At 44.0% G+C, this 12,117-nt stretch overlaps 1 protein-coding gene across 1 annotated transcript; it reads left to right on the top strand.

Moving 5' to 3' along the window:
* The first annotated feature begins 5,368 nt into the window (after nt 1-5,368).
* On the top strand, nt 5,369-9,864 carry Mrpl44 (mitochondrial ribosomal protein L44). The gene is made up of 4 exons (XM_038339428.2): nt 5,369-5,626; nt 6,954-7,422; nt 8,233-8,411; nt 9,545-9,864. Exons 1-4 carry the CDS (start codon nt 5,448-5,450, stop codon nt 9,714-9,716), a joined length of 999 nt encoding a protein of 332 aa, XP_038195356.1. The 5' UTR covers nt 5,369-5,447; the 3' UTR covers nt 9,717-9,864.
* The last annotated feature ends 2,253 nt before the right edge of the window (nt 9,865-12,117 follow it).

Genomic DNA, 12,117 nt, shown 5'->3' with positions numbered 1-12,117 from the left:
TCTTCTTCTTCTTCTTCTCCTCCTTCTCCTCCTCATCCTCCTCCTTCTTCTTATTATTATTATTGATTTTTAAAGACAGGGTTTCTCTGTAGCTTTGGAGCCTATCCTGGAGCTAGCTCTTATAGACCAGGCTAGCCTTGAACTCACAGAGGTCCACCCGCCTCTGCTTCCCAAGTTCTGGGATTAAAGGCATGCACCACCACCAGCGGGCCTGTCTTATTATTTTTAATGCATCTTCATATTCTTTATATTTCTTCAGTTCCCATGCCCCTACCCTGGTAAGAAGTATTTTTGTCAAGACAGGTCCTCTACACAGGAGCTCAATGCAGTCTGAGGAGCAGTGTAGTCTGAGACAGTCAGTGTGAGGCAGCAGTCTGAGGTAGTCAGTCTGATGAGACAGTCTGAGAACAGGATCACCCCTTTGGTCTGAGCATTGGTAGAGGTAAGAACTCTAGTGACTGGCTGCTCTGCTTCTCTGATCCTTCAGCTTCCACCCCCTGATAGCTGACTCTGAGTTTTTATTATTAAGACCAATTAGAATTCCTGCTACAGTTCATAGGTTCTGGATCATTTTGGGCTAGTGGGGAATTAAGCTTTGTGATTTGCTTCTATGGATATAATATGTTTGTGTGTCGTCTCAGCTGTAGGATGCCTGCTATCAGTTCACTCCTGGGAACCCTCCTTTCAGCTCCACAGAGTCTTAATAGTTCTCTCTCCTTTGTGACTTTGTACGGGCTACAAAATATTGTTCTTCCCCTCATCTCCTCCACATTTAGCAAATCTGTATCTATCTAGACCCTGCCTTTTGATTTATTTCTGGAATGTGGAATATTTGTTAGGTTGCCATTTCACCCAATTGATTTGACCCCAAGCAACAATTACTATAAACTACGTGTCTTAAAGCATAGCCCCCCCCCCCCCCCCCAAAAAAGCTTAGGATATGAGAGCAGAGTATCTGCTCATTTTCCTTGAACTGTCTTCTGAAATGGTCATGCCTTTTAACCTAAAGCCATAGCCTTTTTCTGTGACACCAAGATGTAAATCTGTTCCAGCTGTCTTACAGATAACTCTGGGAGAAGTTTCTATCAAGAAATCTGGTCTGGTAAAAACTAATAGTCTCCAGAGCCTATTTTGACCCCACCCATTTTTCAAGCATATTTTATGGGTCAGTCCTGCTGTCTGGGCTGAGGTCAACCTGCAGAAGGTCCTCCAGATAATTCCAGCACCTGCACCAGCTCCTGGAACTTCACCATTGGTACTGCCTCTCCAAATTCAAATGGGCATCTACCCAACAACTAAAATCTGGGTATAAAATCTTGTGGTTTTAAAGGGCATATCTGCTCTCATGTCTCACTCATTCACCCTTGCCTCTTCTGTACAACCAGGGCACTTCTCCATGCCATGCTTTCTGGCAGTTAATCACCTTTCTCATGGCTAGCCCTGTTCATAGGGCTAGTAATAAAATCTATAATAAAATTTTTCTCTTGGCAACTGTCTTCTCATATCTCTCAAGGAGCATATACCTTTGATCTCCAGGATGGCACTTAACTGGATGCTTCTTCACCCACAACCTCCCGCTGAGGATGAGCCCACTAACTCCCAACTCTTCCCCTTCCCCACATTGTCCCATGCCTGCAAAAAGTAGCCAGATTTGAAGTGGTGCCCCTATACCCAAAGATTCTTTAATGTTTAGGTGGAAGTGTCACCCCAGCCCCTGGCATCCATATATCCAAAGAATATGGAATATTCAGGTAGAAGCTCCACCCCCAAGCACCCCCTACCCCTCAGAGTTGCCTCAGTCCATACTCCACCCCTGAGAAAGCCTGCCAAATTGATGACTCCTCCCCAGAGATGCTCAAGATCACTCCTACAGGTTATTTAAACTGCCCCCCAGAGAACAAACATGTGGTTTTCTGGTCTTCCTTTCCTGTCTCCTCTCTGGGGAACTGGAAAGCCATCTGGGAGCATTTGTATACATTAAATCTGGGCTTGTCTAATTCAGTTTGATTTGGTCTGATTTGTATTATTGCATCAGCGGAGATGTTATGGGGTGCAGAAACTTTCCAATATGAGACTAAAAGTATTAGGGTTCTATAGAGGAAAAGGGTTTATAGAATGAATCCCTATGTAAACAGAGATAAGGGTGTAAATAGAGAGAAGGGAACTTACTAGAATGGCATACAGACTATGGTCCGGCTAATTCAACAAGAGCAGCCTATAAACAGAGGATCCAAGAATCTAATAGTTGTTCAGTCTCTGATTCTGATGTCCCAGCTTGTCCTACAAAAGCATTTGCTCAACTATTTTCATAGCAGCATTATTTGTAATAGCCAGATCCTGGAAACAACCTAGATGCCCTTCAGTGGAAGAATGGATGAAGAAAGTGTGGAATATATACATGTTAGAATACTACTCAGTGGTAAAAAACAATGACTTCTTGAATTTTGCATGCAAATGGATGGAAATAGAAAACACTATTCTGAGTGAGGTAACCCAGACCCAAAAAGATGAACATGGGATGTACTCACTCATAATCGGTTTCTAGCCATAATTAAAGGACATCGAGCCTATAATTTGGGATCCTTGAGAAGATAATAAGGTGAACCCAAAGAAAAACATATAGTAATCCTCCTGGATATTGGAAGTAGACACGATCGCCGGGCAAAAATTGGGAACTTGAGGGTTGGGCGAGACGGGGCCAAGGGAAGATGGGGAGAGAAAAGCGTGAAGGGGAGAATGTGGGGAGCTCGGAGGAATGGGATGCTTGGGATTCAGTATCTGCTGGAATCTCCAAGAAGTAGCCTCTAATGCCAGCAAAGGGACGGTCTTTCCAGCAAGAGTGACAGCAAGCAGGTAAAGAGAGCAAGCTTCCTTCTTCTGAGTCTCTTATACAGGCTGCCAGCAGAAGGTGTGGCCCAGATTACAGGTGGCTTTTCCCACCTCAAGATCTGGATTATAAGTGGATCTTCTGATTTCAAATTATTTAATTAAGAAAAAAATCCCTCAGAGATGTGCCCAGCCATTTGGGTTTTCAGTTGATTTCGGCTGAGTCAAGTTAACAACTAAGAATAGCCACCATACCAAATAAACCTTTCCTTGTTCTAAGGTGACTATACCAACAGTTAGAATAACAGGAAGCTGAATACAGACTTTAATCCTTGAGCTCCATGTGGGGCATTAGTGGGAAGCACTACTTGAGACCTTAGAACTATTTTTTTCTATTTGAAAATCATGTTCTAAGTTGTCATTGCTGAGAGCCTCTGCACATAGAGACACATCACTTTAACTTTATTAAGCTTGACATTGCTGCTAATCCTACAGATGTGAGGAGAAAGACCACTGACCCAAATCATCATGGCCAAATTAATTAAAGCAAGTTTTTAAGAACAGTTTGTGGACATGGACTGTCTCTTCCTAAAGGCAGGGTTCAAGAAATCAACATTGGACATGGGGAAGATAAGGTCTTTTATAGGAGTAACAGGTCTTCAAATGGGGGATTTGGAAGGCAAATAGACCGAGTTACTGCAGACGTAAAACATAAATATAACAAGTTGGTCATGACAACCTTCTAAAACAAAGACATGGTAACTAAGTGGTCATGACAAGGTGGTCATAATAATCATTTGAAGCAAAGGCATTATTGCTATTTCCTGGAACAGGCAGTACAGAATCATTTGTAGTTAAGGTTATAGGTAGGGAATAGCCCAATCCTTGAGAAACAGAGATTTAATCATAAACAGGGATGAACCTAGTTTGTCTTTACTATAAACTGGCTTACAAGCCCCAACTGGAGGCAGGCTGGTTCATCAGTTACAGACACCAGCTTTAGGTTTTTCCTCCCAATAATAAATGAAACATTAAACATTACAGAAATAAATGAATGAAATATTGCAGAAATGACAATTCCCTGTGATTTAGCTGAATATACTTATCTGATGATCTACAATTTTTCAATGCTTTTAATACTCTTTTGATGTTTTAGAGAATTTGCTTCAACTGGATGTCCATTGTAAGTCCTTTTATAGATTTAAATAAGCTGTTCAGAATCTCCATCTTGAAGAGCTAAGCTAAGAACCTCAAGCTGGGCTGTGCAACCCTAATGTTGAAGACTCTCAACTAGGCAGTAACATGTGTTGGTCTGTATTTCAAGCGAGGTGAAATGGATGTCTGGGCAGACCAGAGAGATACAGGTCCTGTTTGGAGGTCAATTACAGTAATGAGAGAGAGAGAGAGAGAGAGAGAGAGAGAGAGAGAGAGAGAGAGAGAGAGAGAGAATATACCAGAACAAGCTGTTTGTGAAAACAGGCACCATCAAAGACATAGGAGACAACCTGGGTGACTGCAGAAGCCAGAAGCACCCCTGCCTTTATACTGAACCATAGAAAGTTTCCCTTGAAGGTCAAGATGTTCAACACGAAACTAAAAGCAGAGATGCTTCCCTTTGGGACTGCGGGGCTTCCATTTATATTTTGTTAGGAAAGCTGAAGACTTTTTAAAAAACTACTACTTTCACTATTAATATTTTCACCACCACCCCATGTCTTTCCCCATGATTAAAAAAAATAAAAGGTAATTATTTAAAATACAAACTTTAGCTTGAGCTGGCTGTCTCCTGTGACCAGATTGGTCTCTGACCCAATTGGGTTATCCAGCAACTGATGAAGACAGATGCAGAGGCTCACAGCCAAACATTAGGTGGAGTTCAGGAATCCTGGAGGAGGAAGATGAAGGAGTGGAAGAGCTGGGGATGGGGCGGGAGGCGGGGGAGGGGGAAAGGGGGTCAAGCACCATGGGAAGGCTCACACAACCTGCTAACCTGGGCTCATAGGGGCTCACAGAGATTGAACCGACAACCAAGGAGCCTGCATGAGACTGACCTAGGCACTCTGCATAGATGGGACAGTGGTATAGCTTGGTCCTCCTATGGAACTCCCAAACAGCACAGCAGGAACAGGGACTGTCTCTGACTCTTTTTCTGGCTTTTGGGACCCTACTTCTCATACTGAGTCGCTTTGCCCAGCCTTAATACATGGGGAGGTGTTTAGTGAAACCTCAAACTTCGAAAACGTTTGCTCAGTAGCGGCAGGATTGATGTTCTACAATTTAAGGCTGAATGTAAACAAGAAGTGTTGTCCTCTTTAGAACGTAACTGTTTTCTTCAAATTGAAAGTGCAACACGTTTTTGTTTTACTTTAGTGAGTAAGTAAACACAAGACAGACTGACAGGATCAAGCAACTTTTCCCATTAATTTCTGCACCCACGCTCACATCATGGGCGGGAAGGAACTCTTGCGCATGCGCAGTATACACAATCCTGCCACCGACCCGTCCTTGTGGGCGTCGCCTAATTCTTCGCCCTCCCTGTGCCTCTCAGCTCCTGGGGACCTGTGTTGTAGCTGCACCGGTCCGGCTGCCTTCCTTCCGCCCTCGATTGCCTTGTGGCTGCCATGGCTTCTGCCGTGGTGCGGCTGCTGCAGCAGGGCTCTCGCCGCCTGTTGGCTCCGGCCGCCCCCACACTGGTTTTCCCGGTTCGGGGAGTGAAGAAGGGGTTCCGTGCAGCCTTCCGCTTCCAGAAGGAGCTGGAGCGATGGCGCCTGCTGCGCTGCCCGCCGCCGCCCGTGCGACGGTAGGTCCCAGGAGGGTTGAGTGGCCAAGGTGGCGGTGAGGACACTGGGCTGCACCTGCAGGCAGGCGGAGGGGTGGGCCATGGCTGCACGCGACTTGGGGCCGAGGGAAAGGGTGACAGAAGCCTGGCTGTCCCCTGCAGAATCTCAGGAACCCCAGTTAGAGAAAGGGGTCTTGCCGGAGAGTAACCACTTGGGATTGGCGCAGTTTTGTGATCGCCCAGTCTCAGGCCAGAGATTCTTTGGGCCCCTTTAAGAAGGATAGCATCATTCTACAACATTGCGAGCCAGGACAGAAAAATTCACTTCTGCGTAAAACTGAACTATGTAGTCACTGTCCAGAGTAAGAGGGGGAAAGTTTAGGGTTTTGTTCTACATAATCTTGTCACTGTCTGGCAAAAAAACAAAACAAAACAAAACAAAAAACAAACAAAAAAACCCCAAAACAACAACAAAATCCTCCAAAACCAACCATACGCATTTATCAAGTGCATTGTGCTTATATATGATCCTGAATCTTGCATCTTCTGTTTGCTATGTAGAAAAATGCAGGTAGATCTACTTCATCCCTGTAGTTACACTGACATTTGGCCTCCATTAGATTGTTAGTACACCCAAAGAACAGGGAACTCTCTCTAGTTTTTGGGAACTTACTCCTGATGTGAAACTTTCATTACTACTTAATCTTGCCCTCCAGGAGAATATCGATCCTGTTATTCTAATTCTTGGAATTGTGTGTGTATCTAAGGTGTATATGCAAACACCAGTCCCTTGTGTCTGCTAGGCAAGCACTCTACCATTGAACTACTACAGCCGCAAGCCTCCCCCATGGTTATGAAAAGGTTATGAAATTTTTAACGTGTATTATTGTATTGATACAATTATAGTATTGTTACTAGCTTAAGGAACTGGTAATTTAAGTGGACATTTCTGAAATTTAAATAAATATAATATAAACTAAATATACTTTTAACTTCTGTCCTGAATTTATATAATTATAATTTTTTCATACTTAGATGGAAAGCATAATTTCATTGTTAGGCCAGAAAGAAGGAACTTAGAAGCTAGAACAATATTCTAATCTGATGTGAACTATCACTTTAATGTGGCAGTTAAGCCAAAAGAAAAATTAATCTTAACCATATATGTAGAGTGTAACAAAGGACTTCCAGTGTTCATCGGTATTACTTTTTTTTGTATTTAAACTGTTAGGACTTGACGTTAAAAGAAACAAACTTTTTTTTGTCCCTTTATATAATAAGACTAGAGCACAATTGTACATGATATCACGCTATCCTTAACCGTCTCTTACTATCTCTACATCCTCAGTTCAGAGAAGCCAAACTGGGATTACCATGCGGAAATACAAGCCTTTGGGGCTCGGTTACAAGAAACCTTTTCCTTGGACCTTCTCAAAACTGCCTTTGTCAACAGCTGCTATATTAAAAGCGAAGAAGCGAAACGTCAGAAACTTGGGGTAGAGAAAGAAGCCGCTCTTCTGAACCTTAAGGACAATCAAGAGCTGTCTGAACAGGGGGTGTCTTTTTCACGTCAGTGCCTCACACAGTTTCTTGAAGATGAGTTCCCAGACTTGCCCACTGAAGGTGTTGAGAGTCTAGTTAGCTTTCTTACTAGTGAGGCCGTTGTGTGTCATGTGGCGAGTAACTTGGCCGTGGAGCAGTTGACCCTCAGTGCGGAGTTCCCTGTCCCCCTGCCTGTATTGCACCGGACTTTCTGTGCGGTCATTGGAGCCCTGTTACAGAGCAGTGGACCCGAAAGGGCCGCCCTTTTCATCAGGGTGGGTATCACCAGTTGCACTTGTTCAAACACACTCAATGTGGACAGAAGGAACAATTTCTTTTTCTCATTCATTCCTTTGATACACCTTTATAGAACTGACTGTTTCTGTCCCCCAGACTGACAAAGCCCTAAGCAATTTTTATGGTAATGTTTCAGTTTGCTTCTTTTGTGGAATGCAGATACTAAATGCTGGGTAGTGAGTTCTGAAGGATTTAAGTCATTTTCAGCTTTTAGTTTTGCTTTTTGTTTGTTTTGTTTTGCTTTAAGGGGAAAGATTTATTTTAGCTCAGGCTCTAAAAAGGAATGCAGTCTGTTATGGTGGGAAGGCGTGGCCACGTGGGTGTGCCCTTAGGAGGTAGGTAGACACGTGCTTGTCTTCTACTTTGCATTGTGATAATTTGATTCTTGAATTGTAGGGCAGGGGTCTATCTTTTGTATAATTTTGATAGGTTATACTGCCTGACATTGTTTTCTTAGGATTTGAAATTGGAAAATTTTAATTAAACTATGATTTTTTTTTTTTAAATTAAAACTACAAACAGCAGCAGCGTATGGTCTAATTCTGGTAGAGTGTTTCCTTGCCTGGCTGTGTGAGCCCATCTGGGAGAAACACAAACCAGAATTCCAAAGGCTAAAACTGAAAATGCTCTATAATCTCAACTTTGGAGCATTTGACATTTTCAGGCTAGATGCTTAGCATGGATTTGCCATTCATTCCCATTGGTTTTTATGGTACACATGGATTTGATTTCTGATCGTAATATTCTTTGTTCTAATTTAAATGTATACATGGTCATTTTATGCGCAGGACTTTCTGATCACACAAATGACAGGGAAAGAGCTCTTTGAGATGTGGACTGTCGTAAATCCCATGGGGCTCCTCACGGAGGAACTGAAGAAGAGAAACGTTTCTGCTCCCGAGTCTAGACTCACCAGGCAGTCTGGAAGCACAACCGCTTTGCCTTTGTATTTTGTTGGCTTATACTGGTTAGTAGAAAATTCTTCATAACTTTGATTGGAAGCCTTAAAGATAGACTTCCGGTTTTAAGTGTTACTTCTAATGGCCTTAAAATTGTTTCTCTGACCTGGGCATGGTGGCGCACGTCTTTAAACCTGGGCCTAGCAGTCAGGAGTCAGAGGCAAGCAGATCTCTGCGAGTTCGAGGCCAGACTGGTCTACATCTAGGACAACCAAAGCTACACAGTGAGACCCTGGAGGGTGGGGGTGGGGTCATCTCTGATTATTTTTTTTCTTCTATTAGAGGAAGACAAGTTATCTGTGTTTTGCTAATACTACCTTTTAAAGATTTTATGTGTGTGAATATTGACCTGCATGTGTGTGTGTACCACATTCATGTGGAGACCAGAAGAATTGTCAGTTCTCCTGGAGCTGGAGTTACAGATGGTTGTTAGCTTCTGTGTTGATGCTGGGAACCAAACCTGGCTTCTCTGCAAGAGCAGTCAGTGCTCTGGACCACTGAGCCTTCCCTCCAGCTTCTGCTAAGTCACTTTTGGTCAGCTGTTTGTTGTAGAATTTCATGCGGTATAAGCTAGCCTCATATTTCCTGTATAAAAAGATAAAAGTCTGACTTCTATCTGTTGGCTCTTTTACCTTAATCTATTCTTGGCAGCAACTTCAACTAGCGTTAGAGTAGAAGAAAGGAACTTTGTGTCTATCAAAGTTTCAACCATTTAGATAGAGCCTTTTAGAATACTTGCCTAGGAGAAAGAGAGAGGGTGAGTGAGTGTTCAGTTAGAGTACTAGATAGGAACACTGAGTATCTAAGATAACTAACTAGATTAAAATGTCTGTAAACATTTTCCCAGTCTTTGAAGATTTTCTAATCTAAGGAACTTGCCATGTAGACCCAGCTGGTTCACACCCAGAGGCCTGCCTGCCTGCCTTTGCCTCCCGAATGCTGGCACCAAAGGTGTGCGCCGCCATGCCACACACAGCTCTTGTCTTTGAACCCGTGATCCTTTTGCTACTTTGGTTTTTGACTTGGAAAATACTGGGCTTCGTGGGCTATATTATAATTCTGTGGAATGGAATGCAAGGCACAACGGCCTCACGGGCTCTGTCTTCCTGCCAGTCGGGATCACTGTCTGTTTTCTTTCTAGTGATAAAAAGCTGCTTGCAGAAGGACCCGGGGAAACGGTGCTGGTTGCCGAAGAGGAAGCCGCTCGAGTGGCGCTTAGGAAGCTCTATGGATTCACAGAAAACAGACGGCCCTGGGACTACTCCAAGCCCAAAGAGAGCTGGAAAGCAGAGAAAACCAGCATTGCCAGCTAGGCAGCAAACAGGGTGACACCATCATGCTGTAGCAGAGCGGGGAGGCAGTGCCAACAGTGCTCCAGGGTTAACAGCTCAAAATACAGGAAGGAACTTGTCTCAATATTTTTACTGTATTCCTAAAATTAAACCAGTGTTTATTAGGTGACCGGTATTTGTTTCATTTTTCTGTTTCTCTATTGGTTTGTTACTATGTGTATAATTTGTACAGCTAGGTGTATTTTACTCCCTTCCAGCTTTGAAGTATAGTCAAATAGATGTGGTTTGTTGTGATGGGAATAAAAAGATATTCTTTCAGATACATTTCCTTTTCATGTTGATGCAAGAAAGGGGCTGAAGAAGCAGCAGTGGCTCTGACTGTCACAAGTTTGAGGGGAAAGCTGCTTGACTGAGTCCCACTATAGAGGCAAAAGGGCGGGACCAGGTCTAACTGAAGGAAGAGGAGGGGTCCTAAACAAGTGCAGCTGGTGGTTGAGACCACCTCATCTCAGGTACTGATCTGAGCTGAGCGAAAGCCCCAGGGACAGTTGGTCTTTAATGCCTACATTTGCTTGTCAGATGCCAAGCCAGTGGGGGTATTGCAGCGCTAAGTGTCTGCCTCTGAGGATCCAGGTGAGCTCTTTTGGACTTGAAATTGATTTGGGCCAATTTGAGCCACAGAAGAGATCAGGGTTTTTGTTTACCCAGTTCCTTCCTTCCCTAGGCATCATGACCTGGCTCTCCACCAAAGACTGTAAATCCTGCTTGGCCTTTTTCCTTGGTCTAGTGTATTACGGTAGTTTAGGTTGTTACTGGACTGGCTGTCTTCAGGTTCTTGGTGTTTTGGTCAATAATAAAGTAAAAGCCCACACTGATTGCAAAGTTGCAAGGAAATCTTATTTAAAGCAATAGATCCTGCAGGGAGCAGCATGCCGTGTGAGGGAAGAGTCTCAGTAGCCAAGATTATTGTCTGGAGCTTTCCCTTACGGGGTCCAAGAGAAGGAGGAGCTGAGTTCCTAAGGGGCGTGTTTGGGTGTATTTTATGGAGAGGAGTGTGTGCATAGCACATGTAGGTAAAGGAGTTGGAGTGCTAAGTATATTTTGAGGAGAGGGAGTTGTTCATAGCCTACTCAACTGAAGTCCCAGGTTGACTGTAGCGCCTGCACTACGGGACATGAGCCGGGTAAGGGGCTGGAGATTATAGAACACAAGAGACATGGGTCATTCGTGAAGAGAAAATGCAGAATGCTGTTTATTCAAGTGGAGCAAATAGCTCCCTTATAGCTAACCACCAAGGTGGGCAGAGGGAGCACAGGAACAAGCAAGATGTTTTGCCAGAAACTGCAAGCTATCCTCAATATGAACCCTGGGAGGAGGGTAGACCTGTGGGCCCTACAGGTCCCCCTTTTTTTATAAATTAAATTACTAGGCCGGTCCTAGGTGGCACTGGATGTCAGGTAATATCCCTTACCCCTTATGGGAAAGCGTCCAGGTCAAAACACATTTCCTGTCTTAGGTTGGCGCAGCCCCCCAAAGACCTTTCCCGTCATCAGCTCACTAGTCACCGTTCACCATGGTCAACCAGATTTGCGCTGAAGAATCCTCCGGAGCAATAGCTAAGAGGACTTGCCAAGTGGCGACACTGACCTGAGCTTCCTCTGGCTCTAGTGCCATAAAAACATGAAGATGATGCTCCAGCACTCATAAGCACTCACTGCTGAGGAGGCTGTGCCTGCCCAATCCTTAATGAGTTTGCCTGCAAAGTGGAGCCCCTTAAGTAACCTGGTATTGTTAACTCGAATAATCTCATGGTAGCATTCAGCATTTTCACTATATCATCTGCTAAGCTTGTAACCTTAGCAGTGGTAATATGTACGTAATGAAATGAAGAGGAACAGGATAGCATGTGAGCTCCCCAGAGTGGCGACACAAACCCCTGCCTGGAAAGTACAATTTTTCCTGAATGGGACTTAAGAGTCCAGGGGGACGTGGTAATGCACTCAGCCCTAAATATGAAAAGACTCCAATCATAATTCAAAGGCCCAGGCCAGCAACAACTGACTGGAGCTGGGCGAATCCTGCTAACAGAAGTATTGGTATTTTTGAGACCTACCACTGAGGTATTGGGGGCATTAGGGGCAAAATCAGCAATGGAAGCACTGCTGAGCACAAGGCAACCACCTGCAGCAATGGAACTGAAATCCTTAGGCAAGCTTGTGAGGTTCTTAATTTTCTCGAAACACAGGAATCCAGTTAAATTCCAAATCCCCATGATATTGTTTTGGGTGGTATCCAAAGGCACAGCCTGAATGGTGAAGGCATCTCACGCTCTTCCAGTGACGTCTCAGCTCATCTGGAAAACAGAAGCCTCTTGCTGGCCAGAAAGGTGGAGCTTGTGTCTTGGGTAACAGACACAATATCC

This window comes from Arvicola amphibius, chromosome 8 (genome assembly GCF_903992535.2).
Source record: "Arvicola amphibius chromosome 8, mArvAmp1.2, whole genome shotgun sequence".
Taxonomy (NCBI): domain Eukaryota; kingdom Metazoa; phylum Chordata; class Mammalia; order Rodentia; family Cricetidae; genus Arvicola; species Arvicola amphibius.
The sequence above is the reverse complement of the archived record's forward strand: the minus strand, read 5'-3'. Positions and strand labels throughout refer to the sequence as shown.

Bases quoted from the DNA above. Each gene is read 5' to 3' on its own strand.
- Mrpl44 (XM_038339428.2), top strand. From the start codon at position 5,448: ATGGCTTCTGCCGTGGTGCGGCTGCTGCAGCAGGGCTCTCGCCGCCTG. The intron at 7,423-8,232 runs GTGGGTATCACC...TTTTATGCGCAG, and splicing joins GGGCCGCCCTTTTCATCAGG to GACTTTCTGATCACACAAAT. The intron at 8,412-9,544 runs GTTAGTAGAAAA...TTTTCTTTCTAG, and splicing joins TATTTTGTTGGCTTATACTG to TGATAAAAAGCTGCTTGCAG.